Source organism: Lissotriton helveticus, chromosome 1_1 (assembly GCF_964261635.1).
Source record: "Lissotriton helveticus chromosome 1_1, aLisHel1.1, whole genome shotgun sequence".
Classification (NCBI taxonomy): Eukaryota; Metazoa; Chordata; class Amphibia; order Caudata; family Salamandridae; genus Lissotriton; species Lissotriton helveticus.
The window spans coordinates 486,343,160-486,362,509 of NC_136057.1; the positions used below are offsets into that span (position 1 = coordinate 486,343,160).

A 19,350-nucleotide genomic window follows, 5' to 3' on the forward strand; every position below is an offset into this window, starting at 1 on the left:
TAGATTTGCTCACAAACTCCGACAGAAACCATTTAATGAAATAATTACTATTTATAAAAGTAAGCCTTTATCTGTGGGGACTTATGGGGCAGGAATCTAGGGTTACTCAAACTCAGACATTTAGCAACGCACGGAAAATAGTTTTATTTAAAGATTATCTGAACCACGAAATACTGCATCTATTATTGGGCATGAAAATTAGGTCCAGTTTATATGGCGGATATGCTTAAGCTGACACCTTTGATTTTATGGACAAAATGCTTGCCCAAGCAGGAAGCAGGCTTGTTTGGATCCTTTTTAGCAGACTGTCTCTCATTAGACAATGTGCGTTATATTCCATGGCTTGCATATATTAAGAAAGCGTTTTATCAAGTGCGAATGACAGAAATGTTTGATAATTCAGGGGCAGTTGACTTGATCTGTAAGGAAAAAATGTAACTATTATTTTTAGAAGCACGCATAGAGTCAAGTAGGGAATGAGCACTAACTATGCCTCGTGTTGCTGAATATGCTCTTGTTTGCATAACTATAGGCCCTGAACCTTATTTATCACATGTAACGGATTGTAGCCAGCGTTTCTATTTGACCCTTTTTAGAAAGATTTAAGACTCCAACTGCTGGTTGAGAATACCACATCCTGTGATCTGCTCTCCTCCCTCTGGTTGGGCAAACAGTTAATTATGGATAATTTCGTCACAGTTTCCAAGTTATCACTCTCACCCCTTCCCTTCAATGTATTGCCATTGATGAGAGATCTTAACTTCTTGTTTAACATGTGCCATGTGACAATTGGGAAAAAGACTAAATGCTGCTTTACCCACAAAACCCGCCATGTCTTTTATCTACTTGCTTTTCTATCTTGAATGACACTTAGTCTGGATTTATAACTGAAAACGACTCATGTAAACGGTGCATAATTGTTAGCATTTTGACATGGCAGAGGCACGGCAATTTGAAAAGCTTTATCACGGTTATTTGTTGAATCCTTTTACCATTGCAGTGTTAAAAAACAAATACATCTGAAGTTTGATTGGCGTGCGTAAAGTACTGGATTTAGAAATGGACCGGTACTATTTTTCACCAGTTTACATATGCTTAATAATAAAACACTTGATTTGGAATGTAAAAGGTTTGTTGATAGTGCTTACTTAAACATTTTTAAAGAAGTTTTTTTTTTTTAATTGGTTTTCATAATTAAGAAAGAGAAATACAATACATACATTTGAATCCAAATAAAGAGGAAAAGAAGAAAAATAAAAAGGGTAAAAGATTACATCAGAAAAACAGTAACCGCGATCATGAATGTACATCACTTTTCGTTACTGGGAGGGCATTTCATCAAACACTGATAATCAAATATAGGAGACCTTTGTATATGCTTCAAACTAATTTAAAACTAGATAACCCGCCAATAAGTTCCCTCATTTCTGGGTTTCTAAGTAGCTTTTATATAAGCTCCAGAAGTTTCAAGGACGGCTCCTAGGGGAAATCTGTTCACTGTATGATTCAGTTTGCGTATTGCAAAACAGCATATCTCTAGACCAGTGTTTCCCAAACTGGGGTCCGCAGACCCCCAGGGGTCCTTGACTCTTTCCAAGGGGGTCCGTAGGCAGCAGTTTTAAAAGCACAGCAAAGTTTCTTGTATAATTAGCAGCTTTCAAGCAACAATAAAGGTGTCAAGATAATGCCAGTGATTAATGTACCTGCTAGGCAAAGAGGAGAGTTTTGTTCAGTGGCTGCTTTGACTTAACTAATATAGCACAGATGTTAATGTGCCTACTGCAAAGAACGTGTAACATGCATTTTAAAAAGCAGTATTTTATTTGCATAGGTCCGTGGTTACTGCTTTTGTCACAGAGATTCTTTTGTTACTGTGCACTTCATAAGTGACAATCGTAATCTAGCAGTGGGACCTATAAACTGTCCTCAAAGAGCTGCTTGCAAACTGCATGGTACCAGTTAGTAACTTATGTTTTTCCCCAGTCATTCATTATCCTGATGCTGCTAAAAAGATGTATTTGGGTGGAAAAACATTTTTAATGTTAGTCAGTGCTAGCCACTGTTATGTTCTGAATCCTGAGTTTGTGCTTTCCCAGACCAAGCACTCTTTAAAAATACTTACCAGTATGAATGACATGTGAATACTGCACCTTGTAGTCCCCTTTACCCTATGTAACATTTTCTATACACTGATTTACATGTATGATTCATTGTGTGTGATGTAAAGTGCTCTGACATCCTACAATGGTATGAGAGATGCTATAAAACAAATGAAACATGTGACAGAGGGGCTATTCCTTCAATATAAAATACTAAGGGCCAGATGTACGACCCGCTTTTATATGCGCAAACGGGTTCTCGAACCCGTTTGCGCAAGAAAAAACCTATTGAGCCATGTGCATAGCCTATTTTGCGAGTCGCAATTATTTTGCGACTCGCTAAATAGGTTTTGCAACTTGCTATTTTGAGGGGGCATTCCCTTCCAAATAGCAAGTCTCAAAACCATGTACAAATGTTTTGTGATTGCAATTGCGGTCACAAAACACTCGCAATTACCACCTACTTCAAGTAGATAGTAATGCATTCGCAAACGGGAAGGGTTCCCCAGGGGACCCCTTCCCCTTTGCAAATGCATGCAAATTTATTTTTTAAGGGCAGGCAATGGTCCAAGGGACCACTGCCTGCCCTTACAAAATGAAACGAAAATGTTGCATTTTCTTTTTTTTTAAATGCATGGAAAACGGCTGCATTTAAAAAAAAAAATATATGCTTTATTTAAAAGCAGTCCCAGACATGGTGGTCTGCTGAGCCTAGCAGGCCACCATCGCTGGGAGGGTTGGCATTTCCAATGGGCTCGCAAATTGCGAGAGGCTCATTAATATTCATGAGCCTCGCAATTTGCGACCCCATTGGGAATCCCAAACAGTGTTAAACACATTTCGTTTAGCGACTCGCAATTTGCCTTTCGCAATGGGTCACCAATTGCAAGGCGCTAAATGAAATGGTCGTACATCTGGCTCCAAAATCCTTAGTACTTTGAGTATTTGTTTTGTGTGCACACATGAGTTTTTTTTCGAATTACTGTTTTAATATTTGAAATTTAACTCATACAAATTGTTTGGGGGTCCCCGGCTTCCAGTGGTGACTCAATGGGGATCCTCAGGAGTCAAAAGTTTGGGAACCACTGCTCTAGACCATTGAGTCAGTGTGGGTGGGGGCCCGCGCGCCCAATGCATTGCCACCACTCGTTTTGCTATCAGGAGGCCCATGTCAAATAGGCGCATTTTTAAAGACGTTCTTTGCCACACTGCTTGCTTTTCTGAGTATAGCCACTCATTCATACTTGTGGGAGCTTTATACCATAGTCAATTCTGGGCTTGAAAATACTGATGTCACAAATGAGAACAAGTTACCAAGTTATGCATAGGATATTCTAAATGGGTACATTTCCAAACTCTCTCTCTCTCTCGCTTCTTTGTTTTTGAATATCCCAGGGACATAAATGCTTCTTTATCATTTTTTCACAGGTGGCTACTTCATTGTTAAAGGTGTTGAAAAAGTAATTCTCATCCAAGAGCAGTTATCTAAAAACAGAATTATTGTGGAAGCTGATCGGAAAGGCGCAGTAGGAGCATCAGTGACGAGGTATGGAAAAGGTGTTTTATGAAAAGCTTTTTTGATATCCAAGGAGCTGCAACTCCCTCTCCCCTAGATGTGGTCAACTCCTTGACTCATTCTACTTGGATAGAAACTGAAGACTCAGCTTTTGAAGCAACACTTAGCCTTGTATGATGCTGTCCAAATGGTGGACCAAGTCTCTGTCCCTTCTATCCCTACCTTCTTATCACCTCCCCCTCAATGACCATATATTCCCTTTATCTTCTTCTACTTAACATTCCTCTCTGATTGTATTTTAGCTCTCTAAACTCTCTAATACTTTTATCTAGGTTTGTGCTATACAACATAAAAAGAAAGATGAATTTGCACTGTATATTTTCTTTTCATCTACTTGTACAGAAGTCCATTACGGGGCTTGAGACCTCCGGATACCATAATTTCTTGTTTTTTTCACTGGCCCACCCTATGGTTTTTTTGTACAGAGAAATCAACAATCTGAAAGTCCGTTGGATGTGGTCATCTTTGGAGGCATGTTCAAAATTTGAGGTTAGCTGGAAAAGGTTGCACCCCTGCCCTCATTCAGGATAACCATTGCCCCCTCTTACTAAGCCGTGAAGGGACTGTTTGTGCTGCTAGCAGACTGTAGTTCTTGTGTTTAGTAGTTTTTAGGTCTTGGCATCAGATAGCTTTAGCATTGTGATGACAGACGGCCTGTTGTTTCCAATACTGAACATATATTTAAAAGGGCCTTCAAACCTGACACTTGATCATAATTTGAAAGGCGTTGTTGCCTAACTCAGTTTTGATTCAATTGCTTCCCTTCTGATTGCTGGGCTTGTCCTCCCCCTTTTCCCGCCAGTGTCATTCCAGTTTCCCTATGCTCTTATTAGATGAATAGTATGCTCCCACTGCAGACCGTATTCAGCACTCCAGGCATGTGTATGTGTTTCTGTGCTCTCTCCCTCACTGCTTCTTTCTCTGCCTCCCCGCGTTACTTACACGCACTCACACACTTTTCCCGATGCTCACAATGCCACTCCATGTGTTTATTTTTTTATTATCTGTATACGGTGTGAATCTTCATGTATGTGTGTGTAGAGGGGATCGATGTGATTATCTTCTTGGGACCCATTGTGCGAGTTGCTCAAGATAGTGGCTACCCATTGGGCTGTTCAGGTCAGAGGTGGATTTGACCTACTGCTTGTTTTTAGACTGTTGCTCCATGTTACTGCAGCTGATGGGCTATGAGAGAATAATCATCACGTACTAGTAAAAACAAGTTTGCCTCTCATCCTAATTTCCCCTCTTCAGTTCGTACTGTGCTGTGCAGGCTTTTGCCTCGCAACCAAAGCGCTGAGGCTCGACCACAAAAGACATTGATGTGGTCTGAGCAGCCTGACCTACAGTATCCACTTTTAATATCTCTGAGAAACACACTTTGAGGTTTAGTGAATGCTGCTCATGTGTCCTGCCAGGAGAAGGAAGAAGCTGTACTCTGCAACAAGGAAAGGAACGAGGATCGAGTCCCCTGACTGTAGTTGTGTTGATGCTTCCCTATCATTCCTGCTTATAGAAGGCTATTTGAGAAATCAAGCTTCATCTAAGGAAACTCCATGGTGGATTCTTTTGGGGAATGACTATGTGGAAAAAAATACTGAAATCATTTCTCCAAGCCTAATTGAATTTGAACTGTATTTTGTGTGACCATGGAGAGGATTCCGGTGAAGTTGTAAAAGCCAATGGAGATTACTTTGGGATATGTTCTTGCACAACAGCTGATGCATTTTTGTAATCAGATTTTCTGTTCCCCCCTTGTAACACCTAGATATCAAATTGCACAGTATCCTTAATATTTCATCTTGATTATAGATGAAAAAAATCTTGTCTAATGCAAGAGACTTATGTTTCACTGGGCTCTGAATTATCACAACTTGATACCCTATGAGAAGGTAACTGATGCAATGATTGAATTATTTATATAAGAGACAAACCATATTTAATAGGTTTATTGACGACTTCCATTTGGGCACTGTCCTCCACAGGACGTTTACCACAATATACAATGAATTTGGATATATGTACTAATGAAAACACATGGTGTATTTTGCGCTTATGTTTGAATTGTTTGCTTTTTTAAAAGGGATTGAAAGGTCCACTACATGGCCCTGGAGAGTATGCATTTTGGACTTGAGTTCCCCATAGTGAGATTCTATTCGTTTTATATTTCTTGATCTTCGTGCACAGGACAATCATGCTTGTACATTGCAGGCCCACTGTGACACGGAATGAGACTCACAGCAGTACTCTCTAGTTTTTGAGGCTGGTTACCTTCAGCTCACCAGGATGTGAAAGATTGATAGTAGTGGCAGGAACAAATTATGGTGGCAGGATAGGCCTTGTTCCTGTCACCTGTCAGGGAAATCTGCCTTTTGGCTACTGCTATGTTTTAAATTGGCCATTCAGTCCTCTACAACTTGGTTTTTCAATCTGTTTGTGTGGGACATGGATTACACATGTGTGTAACTGATACCTTTTCAATCAAATTTGTGTGGAGTGAGTGATCTCCGGGTAAATGTATACACTTTGATTTCCTGAACTACAATGCTACATAGGATAGAGGTTGGTGTAGCACCCAGACAGTAATGTGAAATACAGTGCTTCTCCAAAGTATTCCTGAGGTCCTTGTAGTGGACTGTGTCCTCTCTGGGGTGTGGACAGTAGGAGACAGAGGGTCATTCTGAAATGTGGAGGAAACACCTAGCCCTTTCCTACTGTGTCAGTCCATGGATCTGTTACTCCCCACAGCTTGAATGATAGTTAAGTGGGGAAGCCTCTCCCTTGTGTCCTTTTTTTTCGTCTTCTGACAAGTAGATCCTAGTTCTACTCCTCCTTCCTGCTGACACTGCAAGGCAAAGAGTATGACTAGACCAGCCTGGGATGAATTCCTAAAAGTCGGATACTAACGGAAATTATTTCCAACTGGCTTCTATGGCAGGCTCCAATGCAAGCTTTATGCTTTCGAGCCATGAGTCCTTTGTAGTTCCACTGATAGATTGGAATCCCTTCATAAGATCTAGCACAAGATTGAGGACGATTCCAGAATCCGATCATAAAGACACTAAATACATGAGTAAGAAAAAGGGACAGGGTGGTGATTGAGTGTATGTCTTAACATAAGTAACTAAATTAAACCCATGGTACAGGAGAGACTACTTATCCCCAAGGACATAAATTACATTCAGACACATCTCCGGAAACTTGGATAAGAATGTTATATAAACCTCCTTATGTATAACAGTGCCACAACCTGCAATAGCCACCAAACAGCCTTTGTTAGTAACACATTTTGAACAGGATATCAAGAAAGACACAAACCGGTCCTGGAAAGCCTGAAAGGCATGCTCCACAACCTGGCCAGCCAAGATGTCAGAGATCTAAGTGTTAACATTACCTTAACAATGTTGTGGATCAACATTCTACATATGTTGCCTGTTATGTGCCCCACAATGGCATGTTGGAAATTAATCTTGAAAAACCTGTAACAAAAACAATCCATTAAAAACTGTAGTAATCTCCCACAACTGAGCAACTGATATGCTAGTCCAATCATGTTGCCCTCTGCCCTGTGCTTTCTTTGCCAGCTCCTGTGTTCCCATTCCAGTGCACTTGCTCCTTGCCACACCCATGTTCTCTTCTTTTAATTTCTTCTCTTGGTCTGTGGGTGCAGATAGTCAAATGCCCCTGCAATGAGGTCTTCTTCCTAGTGTTGCAAGAAGCCCTCAGTTAGGGTGTCATATATATAATTAATATACTCCAGCACATCAAAACAGGCATGACAGTATGCATCAGCTGATATGAGTAGCACATCATCTTCTCTACCTCTTTTAATGTGAGGGAGGCAGATGTGGATATAACTCTTCCTTCCCCCGATACCTTCAAGTCCGTTGTGCAAGCATTAGTCATCTCAGGATTGAAATATGGCAGTGAAATCCTTTGCGGTCAACCTAGTTACAGATTAGCGCTTCTTAGGGCTTCTTTGAACTTCGCATCTAAGCTCATCACAGGTTCCAAAAAAAGCAACCACATCTCTCCGGTCTTGCAATCCCTCAATTGGCTCCCTTATGAGGCCATGATACAACTAGAAATTACCTGTATGACCCATAAAGCCCTTCATTTCAACAACCCTCTGTACCTCACTCAAAAGCCATAACTTTCTGGTGGTGCTCGATCCTCCAGGAACTCCAACACCCCGCTGCTTAAACCAAAAAATGAAAACGTATAATCTGACCTTCTCTGGTATTGCTCCGAGAATCTGTAACTCCCTACCTACAGAAACCAGATTGAATCCTTCAACCGTGTTCTTCAAAAAAGAAGTGAAAACTTTGATGAATACTTTTCTGAATGAGACTTTAGCCTCCGCCCACTGTTTTGTCAATCAGGCTTTGTTAGGACCACCTAGACCAATGGGTTTCTTTACATCCTTTATCGTTCCTGATCATGTTGCTGTACTCAACACCCATGTTCTTATGCTTACTTATGCTATTTTGTATTTATGTTCTACTAATCCCCTCCATTAGTTTGGAGATCATGTTATGATCATTTTGCTGTTTGCCTCATTTGTCTCCTCACATGTGCTCCACAGACTTTGTAAAGCGCTCGGATACCCTCTTGGGTCATGTTCGCGCTATATAAAATTTTAAATAAATAAGCAGGCTATAGTAGAAAGAGGATTATCTAACAAAGGAATTAGGTTAAAATGGCGATGTGAGCGGGCATGTCGGCGCATTCTTCCACACCTGGCACAAAACACCGGTACCAGCAGCACATGAGGACGGCTTAGGGCCAGGGAGAAGCAGTGCCTGCCCTTTAAAGGTTGGATATCGGCGGACCTAATTTTGAATTCTGAAGGCCACAGCAGAAGCCATGTCTAGACAGAAGAGAAAGAGTATGGGCACTGCTAAGATGCAGTGGTCACCCTGTGGCACTCCCCTGGGCATGATAATATAATGACCCCGATGCCTAAGATCCTGAAATGAGGCCGAGCTTTTTCCTGGTCGACCTACTGGATAGCTAAAAATGCATACGGCCCTCTGATCGGTGGGGCACCGATAACCTCTAAAGTGTCCTGCTTATTCCATGCATAAGAATGCTGCTAGCGGAGCAAAGAAATTTAATTTCTGTGATTATCTCAGTGAAAGCACATACCGTGCAGGATCCACATGGATAGTGTAATGTCACTTTAAGGACATACTCGTACATACCAGACCACCACTTTCTACCCAATGTGACCAAAGATCCCTGTGGGATCTCCCCCCAGTGAGGGGACACTACGGATGTGGATCTGGCACAGTATGTGCTTTCACTGAGATTACGAAAGAAATAACATTTTCCAACACGTTCAAATGGGTGCAGAAAAAACACACCAACTGCAACACCAGCAACTGTATATACACACTCGCATGCCCTTGTAATTTACAATACATGGATATGACATCCAGGACGGCTCAACCGCGCATCATGGAACACTGCAGCAACATTCGTTGTCACAAGTTCCTTACTAAGTTGTGCACACACTTCGAACAGATGGGACATACACCAGACAGCTTACGATGGACAATAATTGAGGCACATCCCCGATTAGCAAAAAAGCCCCCTACAGGAGAGCGCAAAATTGGATTTTTTGACTCTCCACTGACAAACAGGGTCTCATTGAGGACATCCCTTGGAGCGAACTGGTCAGATAGACCTCAACTCTCCTTTGTGGATGCCTCCATGTAGCTCCTCTTGAACTAGGAGATCCTTCCACATATATTGACACATATGTCTATAGTTCCGCATATATCAATATGGAATAACCCTATTCTACAATTGCTGCATTGCCCTTTTCGCCTTCTCAACCTTAAGACGCTGTTGTACCAGGTTCCCTTGCCCCAGGAAACTGTGTGTCATACTTTGGCCACATTAAAACCATAGTGAGATGGCCCTTGACATTATACATCCATCTGGTATTCACATACGACATCCCTGTCTCTTTGATATCCAGGGTACCCAACATCAAACTTGCGGTATGCAATGTTCCATTTCACTGTACCATCCCATGCTGCTTAATTTGCCGTTATTCCTTTTGTAGCACATCACTTATACACTACCTGTCCACCGAGGCCTGATCTACATTGTTACTACAAACCTTCAATGAACAACGCACTACCTGTCCACCGTGACCTTTCGAGTGGCCTGGTTTGCATTACAAAGCGGTTGCCACATGTTCACTGATACATTTGTGGTAAACACGTTGTTTCTGCCTTTTTAGTCTTGTTTTTATTAAACTCTAGCAAATGCCCTTACATCCCCCATCATACCCACTCAAATATGGCGTCCACACTGTTCTCAGATTTCTAGCGCATTTATGAACCTAATGAGGCCCACACGCTGTTTTAGCCTTAAATACAACCATGTCATTGCCATCACATACTCAGCCCCCTTGCCGGCTGCTATTTGCCTTTTTGACAGTAACTTAGTCTCTAGCGCTTAAGCACCATTCCAATATGGTGCCCATTTTTGTCATTCTTTGACTGGAGATCCAGATGTGTCACTTTTACACGCCTTAATAAAACAGGGTTTTTTTTTGGGTCTCGGGGATTATTTTTTATGACCACTCAGCACTATACTCCCCGGGGGTAACTGAACAAAATACAAATAATAGTGGAGGGTCAGGAACGAGTTTCTGGATAATCGACTATGTGTGAGAACAAGTGACAATAGTCCACTAGTCAGGATACATCATTCGTGGTTGATGAAAATACCCATCAGTAGCTCTTCCTTGGCGCCCTTTTCATCATGTGGGTTCCTTCTAACCATGAAGGATGGTTTTTTTCTCCAGTATGATCAATTTCGACTGGACAAGGAACAGTGATAGTCTATCTGGGTCACAGGGAGCTACTGAAAAGCAGTGCGTGGGGGTGTGGTAAAGTGCAAAAAGTGCAGGACAGTGGTGTATAAAATTAGATAACCATGAGGAAAAATTATTTATTACAGACCTCAGTGTTTCTAAGAATTAAAAGAGTAGTGCGAGATTGGTAGTTTCACCTAATAGCTACCAACAGGTTGGTCGACATGTTTCAGCAGATTTGAGGATCACAGAGGTATCCACTGCATTCCTCAGGACCTGTATCGCTACTGCTTGTGATGTGTGGAAAAATAAAAAGGAAATATTTCACCTGGGTTCTATTGAAGATTCATTCTCCCAGCATTTAATGCAGGAGAGTACCGCCTCACCTCACCTGGCTCACGGCGCAGGTAATTGAAGCACCGCTCTGTCCGTCGGTACTTCCAGCGTCCCTCTGGCTGTAAGGGGAGAAACAACATGCCATCAGTTACTGCACGTAGTAGAAACATGTCACATTGGTGGTACAGTAATAATAATGCCAGTGCAATCATATCCGCTCATTCGCCACTAGACGTCGCCTCCTGTTTCACACTACACTTTACATAATGTTTGCTGTTGACATTAGGTTGTGAGTGGGCCCAAAATATCCGCCACCACCCCCTTGCCGGCCGTGCCCCTCATGCATGGGCAATCCTCTCCAAACTGGCTGCCACCCTGATTAGCTCTGCTGGTGTGCATATTTAACCTTGCCCGATAGGGTTTCCCATACTCTGCCGAGCTGGTGGAGTGAAGGTAGGTTGACCAGCTACTGAGCCGCTGCTCAACTGTAAATACTTCATAATTGCGGTTATTATGTGGTGAACATCGGCCCCCACCCCAAACCCCGGTTTGTTGGCAGTACTTCTTCTGATTTGGTATTCTATCTGTAACAACTCCTTTTTTACACACTAGGACGTTAAAAATTCTTAACGTTCCCTCTACCAGCAATCGATGCAGCTGGTGAGCCACCCCAGTTGGGTGAGCTAACACAGTTTTCCTATATACCATGGTGGTTGACAAGCCACCCCGCCTGCTTTATCCCTTCGATGTGCCACCTGCCTGCCACTTATTTCTTCCTTTTCACTGCGCCTATCACAGATGATTTTTTACTAAGAGCTTGACTAATATTCTAATGCATGCTGTCTTTTCAGAGGATTTTTAATAATGTGTATCATTATGTTTTCTAGGTTGATATTACTACAAAGAACCTCACTGTTAGGTTGCTTGAGTGTTTGGTTTACACTGTGTAGATAGTTATTTTATTCTTGGTCCTGAAGAATTGCCATATGATTGCTTTCACAACCTAGGCAAGACACACGTTGACCTTTATGCTGTAGCCACCACTGAACATCCCATCCGTGGTGTGCCATTAAAATTTTTAACTGTGACTACACCACGAGGACCCATAATCGCAACGCACCATACGGCTTTGGCAATAAAAGATCTCCGACAAAGAGCCCCTCATAGAATGCCCGTCAGGCCTTGCAGCGCTGACAAGGAGCATGCCCTATGATGAAGCATGACACTCAGCCGGGTGTGTAGGAGTCCTAGTTCCTAAAGTGAGAGACACCCTCTTCCCCTTTTGGACATTTATGTGCACAGACCAGTCATCTACCTCTCTCTTTATTATCTTCAAGGAACTGCATAGTTTTGTTCAAATACTTAAAATTAAATTACTCAAGCATCCTGTAGTTTCTATTAAAAGAATACTTGCTCACAGCAGGCATTTGCTTTTTCATTACAGTCGTCCCAGATTCCTTTACAATTTTTAAAGACAGTGAAGTATTTTTATTACTGGAGTTTTATTATTTTAAAATACAATTGTGACTGACATTCGACACAATCGACCACCATGCACTGATTCACACTGTGGAAACTTGCCTGGGGTTTGCACCCTCTGAGTAGTTCTCTCAGATTCATAATCACAACAATGGCATCAAGATTCATCAATACCCAGACAGCACCTCCAACTGTCCTTTTCCAGTGACATTCAGTGAGTCAAAACCTCCATTATGTTAACCCAGACATTGTTGTCAAGCATCTACGAACTCGACAGAGACTGAATTCTTCTTGTTTGACAACACTTACAAGCAATAGCAGGTTGGGTGGGGTTGAACCTATTTATTAAAGATATTTGTATAGTACAGACCTAGCCAGACATATGACCAGAACATACACATTATAGCCTCTGAGTAAGTGAAAATAGTCCATGAGCTAAGGGAAATAGCATTATAACGTTATACATAAGAGCTTTATGAATGTGAGAAAATAACAGTTGAATTAGATTGTGTCTTGATCTTTTTGATTTTCTGGATCTCGAGAAGGAGGCTATATTTATCTCTAGTCTATCTCACACATTTTCAGGTACATGGGACTGTTGAGGGACAGAGATTTATGTGTGGTGCAGCCCAGTTTAAAGTCATTTCTGACTTCTAGAGGGAGCCTGCAAAGTTCACCCAAGCCAGAAGTGGTGTCACATCCCTGCTGATAAACAGTGCAAAATCCCAGCCTCGTTGGAGGCCTCAGGTTTAAAGAACACGTCACAAACAAAATCAAAACAGCATTGTGAAGGCTTTCATCATAAACAAAGTTAAAGACCTTCTTTGTGAAAACAACTTAAAAACAACAGTGCAACATATTATCTACTTCAAATACTTGCAGCAGATGTATTGCACTCCTGTTAGACTGTTCCGATATGGGCTGCAGGTTGACACTAACTGTTTGAGATGTGGGGCACTAAAGGCATACTTCCATCATTTGGCCTGGCTGTGCACCCGGGTCAGCAGTTCTGGATATAGGTGAAACAGACCTGTCAGCCATGGTACTGGAACACGTAGACTGCACCCCCCCCCCCAGATATGTTTACTTGGCTTAGTTAAATAGATGCGACCAACAAATCATAAATGTATAGCCGTGGCACTGCTATTGGCAAAATGTAGAGTGGCCATGCACTGGGGTAAAAGATCGGTGCCTAAGCCCAAACAATGGTAAATGAATATATCTTACTGTAAGGAACAATTAGACATATTTGTTGAGGAACTACCACTGCCGTCGCGCCCAAGGGATATTTTGGGCCCACTCACAACCTAATGTCAACAGCAAACATTATGTAAAGTGTAGTGTGAAACAGGAGGCGACGTCTAGTGGCGAATGAGCGGATATGATTGCACTGGCATTATTATTACTGTACCACCAATGTGACATGTTTCTACTACGTGCAGTAACTGATGGCATGTTGTTTTGTATCTGTTTATGTGCTGAAAACCTGAATAAAAAATAAAAACAGTGCAAGTCTGTGCTTGTCTTCCACCTGGGTGTAGGCACGTCGGTTCAGTGGCCTTCCAGACACCATTCTGGCACACCTAAAAGGGATCATATATGCTGTGGCACGCCCCATCATGGGCTTGAAGAAGACGGATTACATTATCCCTACTCAAGTAACTACATTAGCTTTCCCGCCAGGCCCTTATCATTGCAAGACCAGCTGCACTACCTAACGTGCAGTCAAAAACAACATCCCTTCCTACCTGGCCAAGGAACTCTCCGTCCCAGGTAACCACCAGGAGCTAGCATATTGCAAGAGACAATGACATTGGGGAAAACTCTCAAAACATACTTTCTCCATCTGATGGATACTTCTAACCACAGATTCATCAACTTTAGAATATTGCCAGGCACTAGACTGGATCCGTAAGATTTTTTAGGATAGCTCCTGCACACCGATAACAGGTGTCGTGCGACCCCGCTACTCCCTATAAGTGACAGCTGGACCTGCATATAAGCACCACCCAAGCGTGCTTATGTCAGTTTCTTTGTTTAAGTGCATACATGCATTGATCCAGAGCAAACTCTCACCTTTATTATCAATTGACGAGTGCTTTCTGAAAAAAAAACAATTCTCTCCAGTATGCGAGGGAACATGAAGTTAAAAACTATGGAGTTAAAATCTTTAGGGACTGTCGCAAGGAGATGTCTGTGACAGATCCCCACATGGTATGTCTCTGGTGTTTAGGTTTGGGCCATGACTCCAGTTTGTATGAGGTTTATGCCCTGATGTATCCTAGTGCCATCTGGGAGAGTAAAGCCAGGCTGGATGTTGACAAAGTCCCACTCAAAGTCAAGGACATGGACCCATTCTCACTTCCTGGGCCGCACCCTCAACAGTTCGTTGTTGCGGTCCATATCTTTGGATAAGTCGAAATCTCCCCCCAAAAAATAAGAAGTCCAAGCGAGCCTTGCCCCAGCCTCGCCGCTCTCCTTCTGAGAAGTCACACTGAATTCAGGGAGCCCCTCAGTCTCGCTCCAGAACAGGGCCGGACTGGCCGTAGCAGGCACCAGGCGTTTCCCCGGTGGGTTGCCAGGGTGGGGGCCGTTTTTGTTACTGAGGATCGGCTAGATCTGCCCCCTGCAACAAAATCGGCCGAAACCGGCCCTCGCAATCAGCTCGGCTGCACCCCCCATCCCACCAGTGGGGGCTGGCCCAGCAGTTTGCCAGGTCCGGTTTCGGTTCCCAGTCTGGCCCTGCTCCAGAGCCACGAGGACCTGATTCTGCACTTGATCCCAATGTACCCTGAATTTCTAGGGCCGTTAACGACCCCACAAGAGGCGTATAAGGAAACCATGCTTAATCTTTGGCACCCTTCTGGCTGTCTCTGTTCCGCGTTCGTGCCTCACAGTATGTGGAGACCTTCACTCTAGTTACCACCAGCAGCTCTGCCCTTGGCACTAAGCCTCCTGAACTCGCCTCCGGTTTACTTTTGAATTTAGAACCAAATACATGTCTAACACCACGATTTGTGCCGGTTCCTGCCACGTCGATGACGCCCCGTCACCGAAGGAAGATGCTGATCATATTGGCCTGTCCTGTCTGATTCTGGACCAAATCTGTTTCAACTTCGGATGAACTTGTCCCCTGGGACAGTACATTTTGACTCTGATAAAACAGTGCTGTTGCCTATGTGACGCCCTCCAATGTTCCAACAACTCTTTGGAACAGATTCAGACCAGAGTCATTTGGCTTTTGGGATGATGGGGATGATGGTGATGAAATCCCTCCCACAATATGTTGATGACAATTTTTATTTAGATCTTCAAGATGCCAGTGGATTGGACTCTTCCCCTGACGAGTGACTGGGTTCTTCAATGGAAGAGTCGGCCTCAATCACCGTATTCATCAGATGAGCAGCTAAATGTCTGGACTTCATAGGCTGAGGTGAAATCTAGCACCCTTGTTGAGGTCCTGCATCCCAAACAGACCTCGTCTGAACCTTCGCTGTCTTTCAACAAAGCTCTCACTGACCCCTTCATGGGTACTTAGGCTAAACCCTGCTCTTGCCAATCTGTGGATAGACAGGTGGCACAATGCCACAGACCTGCTCTGTGTGACCCTGCCTTTTCAATATAGCACCCTAATACTGAGCGCCACATAGTTCAGGCATCTACTAGCAGCGTTAATTACACGCAGGAAGAGGATGTTCTCATCAGCTAACCCCGTCCTTAGGTCAGTACACAAGCTGCTTGCTGGGTAGGTACTCCTGTGCATTATGGGACATGGTCACGGAGATCTTGCCAACAACCCTCCCAAAGGAATTCTGCTCCAACTTTGTACAGACTTTTCAGGATGGCCAAGATGTGGCCAAATATGTAATTCGTTAATGGATTGGACACCAACAACGGTTTAGGCTGCGTTGTCTTAACTAGCATGGCCATTCATGGATGAGATTCACTGGCGGCTTTTTGGGTGACGCCCAGGCATCCCTTATGGATGTCCCTTTTGATGGGTCTCGCTTTTTTGACGAGAAGTTTGACTTCGCCATTAAGCAAAAAAGTAGAGCAGTTGCATGCTCCCTTGGTCTTTCCACACATGCAAGGCAGGATCCAAACAGGTTTGCTGCTTTTGTTGTACCACTAGAGGTTTTGCATACAGGCAGCATGAAGGCCTGCGGACCCATCCCCAGTCCTTTTCAGGTCTTCAGTGATGGCAAAGCTCCCAGTCCTAAGCCACACCAATAGCAACCTCCAAGCTGCTTTAGTTTCCCCTCAAAGCTGCTTTAGTGCAGGACTGATGTGTGGGAGGCAGAATCAGTCCTTTTCTCCACTGGGGAAAGGCAGAACATCCAAGCGATAGGTCCTGCAGAAACTCAAACATGGCTGCGTCCTGTCTTTACTTTCTGTCCCACTCTCTCTTCCACCTATACCGGAGCAGCTTTCAGAGGAGCATTTGTCCATTTTGATGCAGTAAGTTCTGGCTATTGCGGTGAAAGGGGCTTCTTAAATCAGATCTGGGTGTTACTCCCATTGTTTTCTAGGGCAGAAAAAGGGTGAAGACTTTTGTCCTATTTTAGATCATTGACCTCTCAATTTTTCCCTGCGTAAGAGCAAATTCAACCTGCTCACGCTGACCCAAGTTCTATCTGCCCTGGATCCCCGAGACCGGATGGTAGAGTTGGACCCACAGGTGCTACTTGCGGTTCAAGGGGGGCCACATGCATTGTTAGTTTCCAAGGTGGGCTTTTGTCTCACCTGTGCCTCTCAGGTGTTAACAAAGGTGATGGTGGTGATCGTAGCATACCTTTGGAAGTTGGGTACACCAGTTTTCCCCTACCTCAACGACTGGATGTTGGAGACAGACTTGCCACTGCAGTCGTAGACCACCTCCAGATGACAGCGAATCTTCTTACATCTCTGAAGTTCACAATCAACGTGCAGAAGTCACGCCTGAGTCCTTTGCTGAGGTTCCTTTTCATCGTAGCCATCCAGATACAGTAAGTTTTCTGGCTTTTCCACTGGACAAAAGGAGTCCAGGACTTTCTGGCTATGATCCCAATGTTTCTTCCTTGGTCCTCGGTCATAGTAAGGGCGACTCTGATACTTCTTGGCTTATGGGCTGACTGCATTCTGCTTATCTACGATGCCAGATGGCATATGCGGGCTCTGCAGTGGGTCTGAAGCCTCAGTGGGCCTAGCACCAAGAGAACCTGTCAGATTCCATCCATGTGTTTAAGGAGATTGCAAATGATCTGCAATGGTAGCTGCTTAACTGCATTTAGACTTGCAGCAGACCCCTGTCCCTACCCCACCCTGAGCTAATAGTGGTAATAGATGTGTCACTACTGGGATGGAAAGGTAATCTATGAAAGGTGGAGATTAGAGAATTCTTGTCTGTATCGGAGACCGATTTCCATATCAATCTGTTGGTTTTGCGGGATGTCCTCTTGAAGTTGAAAATCTTCCTTCCATCCATCAAGGAATGGCTGATTCCCATCTTCAGAGATAATACCACCAACATAGCGGTAGTGCAACAAACATAGTGTTGTGGGGTCCAGTGCCCCGTACAAGCAAGCACTGCATGTCTGGAACTGGCTGAATCGTCATAGCATTTCCTTTATTATACAACACCTGGCAGGATCTTTGAGCATCAAGGCGGATGAAGTCAGCCGGCCATGTGTAGTGGACCGCCAATGGTAGTTACACCCGAAGGTGGCACAGGGTGTCTTCCAGCAATGGGGAGAAACCTGGGACGATCTTTGTCGCAGTTGAGAGTGTGCAGTGTCAACACTTTTGTGCATTGGAGTTTACAACACACTCTCTTGCTGCTTCAGGGCGATCTTCTGCCGCAGAAGAAGCTCAGTCTATATCTCCATGCATGAAAATTGAACGGCAGCAGTTGACTGCGTTTTGATCTTCCTTCTTTAGTAGTCAATGCCATTCTTGTAGCCATGCATCCTTACACAAAGTCTGCTTACGCTGGATGCTAGGGCAAATTTGTGGCTTGGCCTGGCACCCGTAAGGCAGACTAATTGCAGACCAAACTGTCAGATTTCTTGTTGTTTGAAATCTTACCAGCAAGGACTTCCGGTGGGCAAAGTTGAAAGTTGTCTGTTGGCTCCTTCGGCATTTTGCGTGTACTGTACCACCCGTTCGTGTTCAAAACAACTGTTGTTATTCAATTTCTCAAAGAATTGATCCTCATGCTTCCTCCTAAACCCTTTGTAATGCCAAACTGGGATCTAAATTTGGTCCTTACTTTTCTTGTGTGCACTTCTTTTGAACCTTTTCACAGCTGCTCTCTATGTCTCTTGATGCTGAAGACGGTCTTTCTCATTGCAATAACTTCATCTTGTCATCTGAGTGAGCTTCAGGCTCTGTCGGTCCCGCTGCCCTGTATCACCTGCCTAACCCCTCAAAAGAGGAGGCGAAACTTCGTTTGATCCTCAAAAGGGTACCGAGTTGTCATATTGCTGTGACTAGAGACCATCAGGTGGACGGCCATCTCTTTGTGGGGTTATCTGGGGCAAAGAAAGGTATGGCACACCAGAAGAGGACTTTATTCTGGTGGATAGTCCTCTGCATTAAGATTAGCATTGTGCTGGTCAGGAAGCAGCCTCCAGAAGGATTAAAGGCCCATACCACCAGGGCCAAGACTGCTACCATTATGCTGTCATGTGGAGTGCTTGCCCTGGATATTTGTCAAATGTTCACGAATCATTATTGTCTTGACAGCCAAGTCTGCTGGGAAGGGCCTCTCGATCCTGCAGGACTTTTTAGTCATTCCACAGACTTATTACCAGAAGGAGGTTCTGATTTGGTATCTTGTCCAATAGAAAAGAAATTTGCAGTTAGAAATATCCGTCAGACTAGCAAGTTACTTACCTACATTAACGTTCTTTCTGGTGGATACTACATCTAACTGCAGATTCCTCACCATCCACCCACCTTCACGTTTTGAGGAATTCTTTTTTTTCCCCATCTGAAAGGTCCCAGATTAGAGATCTGCACACAGGCACAATAATTGGTTTTGAGCTCCT

The 19,350-nt window shown here is 43.6% G+C and overlaps 1 protein-coding gene across 1 annotated transcript in view; it reads left to right on the top strand.

Annotated features, from left to right (window-relative positions):
- The window catches only part of POLR3B (RNA polymerase III subunit B), a 943,591-nt gene that overhangs the window by 358,488 nt on the left and 565,753 nt on the right, over positions 1-19,350 (top strand). Inside the window, exon 8 of the mRNA XM_078673925.1 lies at positions 3,528-3,645. Within this exon, the coding sequence (XP_078530051.1) occupies positions 3,528-3,645 (118 nt within the window). The remainder of the gene's footprint in view (positions 1-3,527; positions 3,646-19,350) is intronic.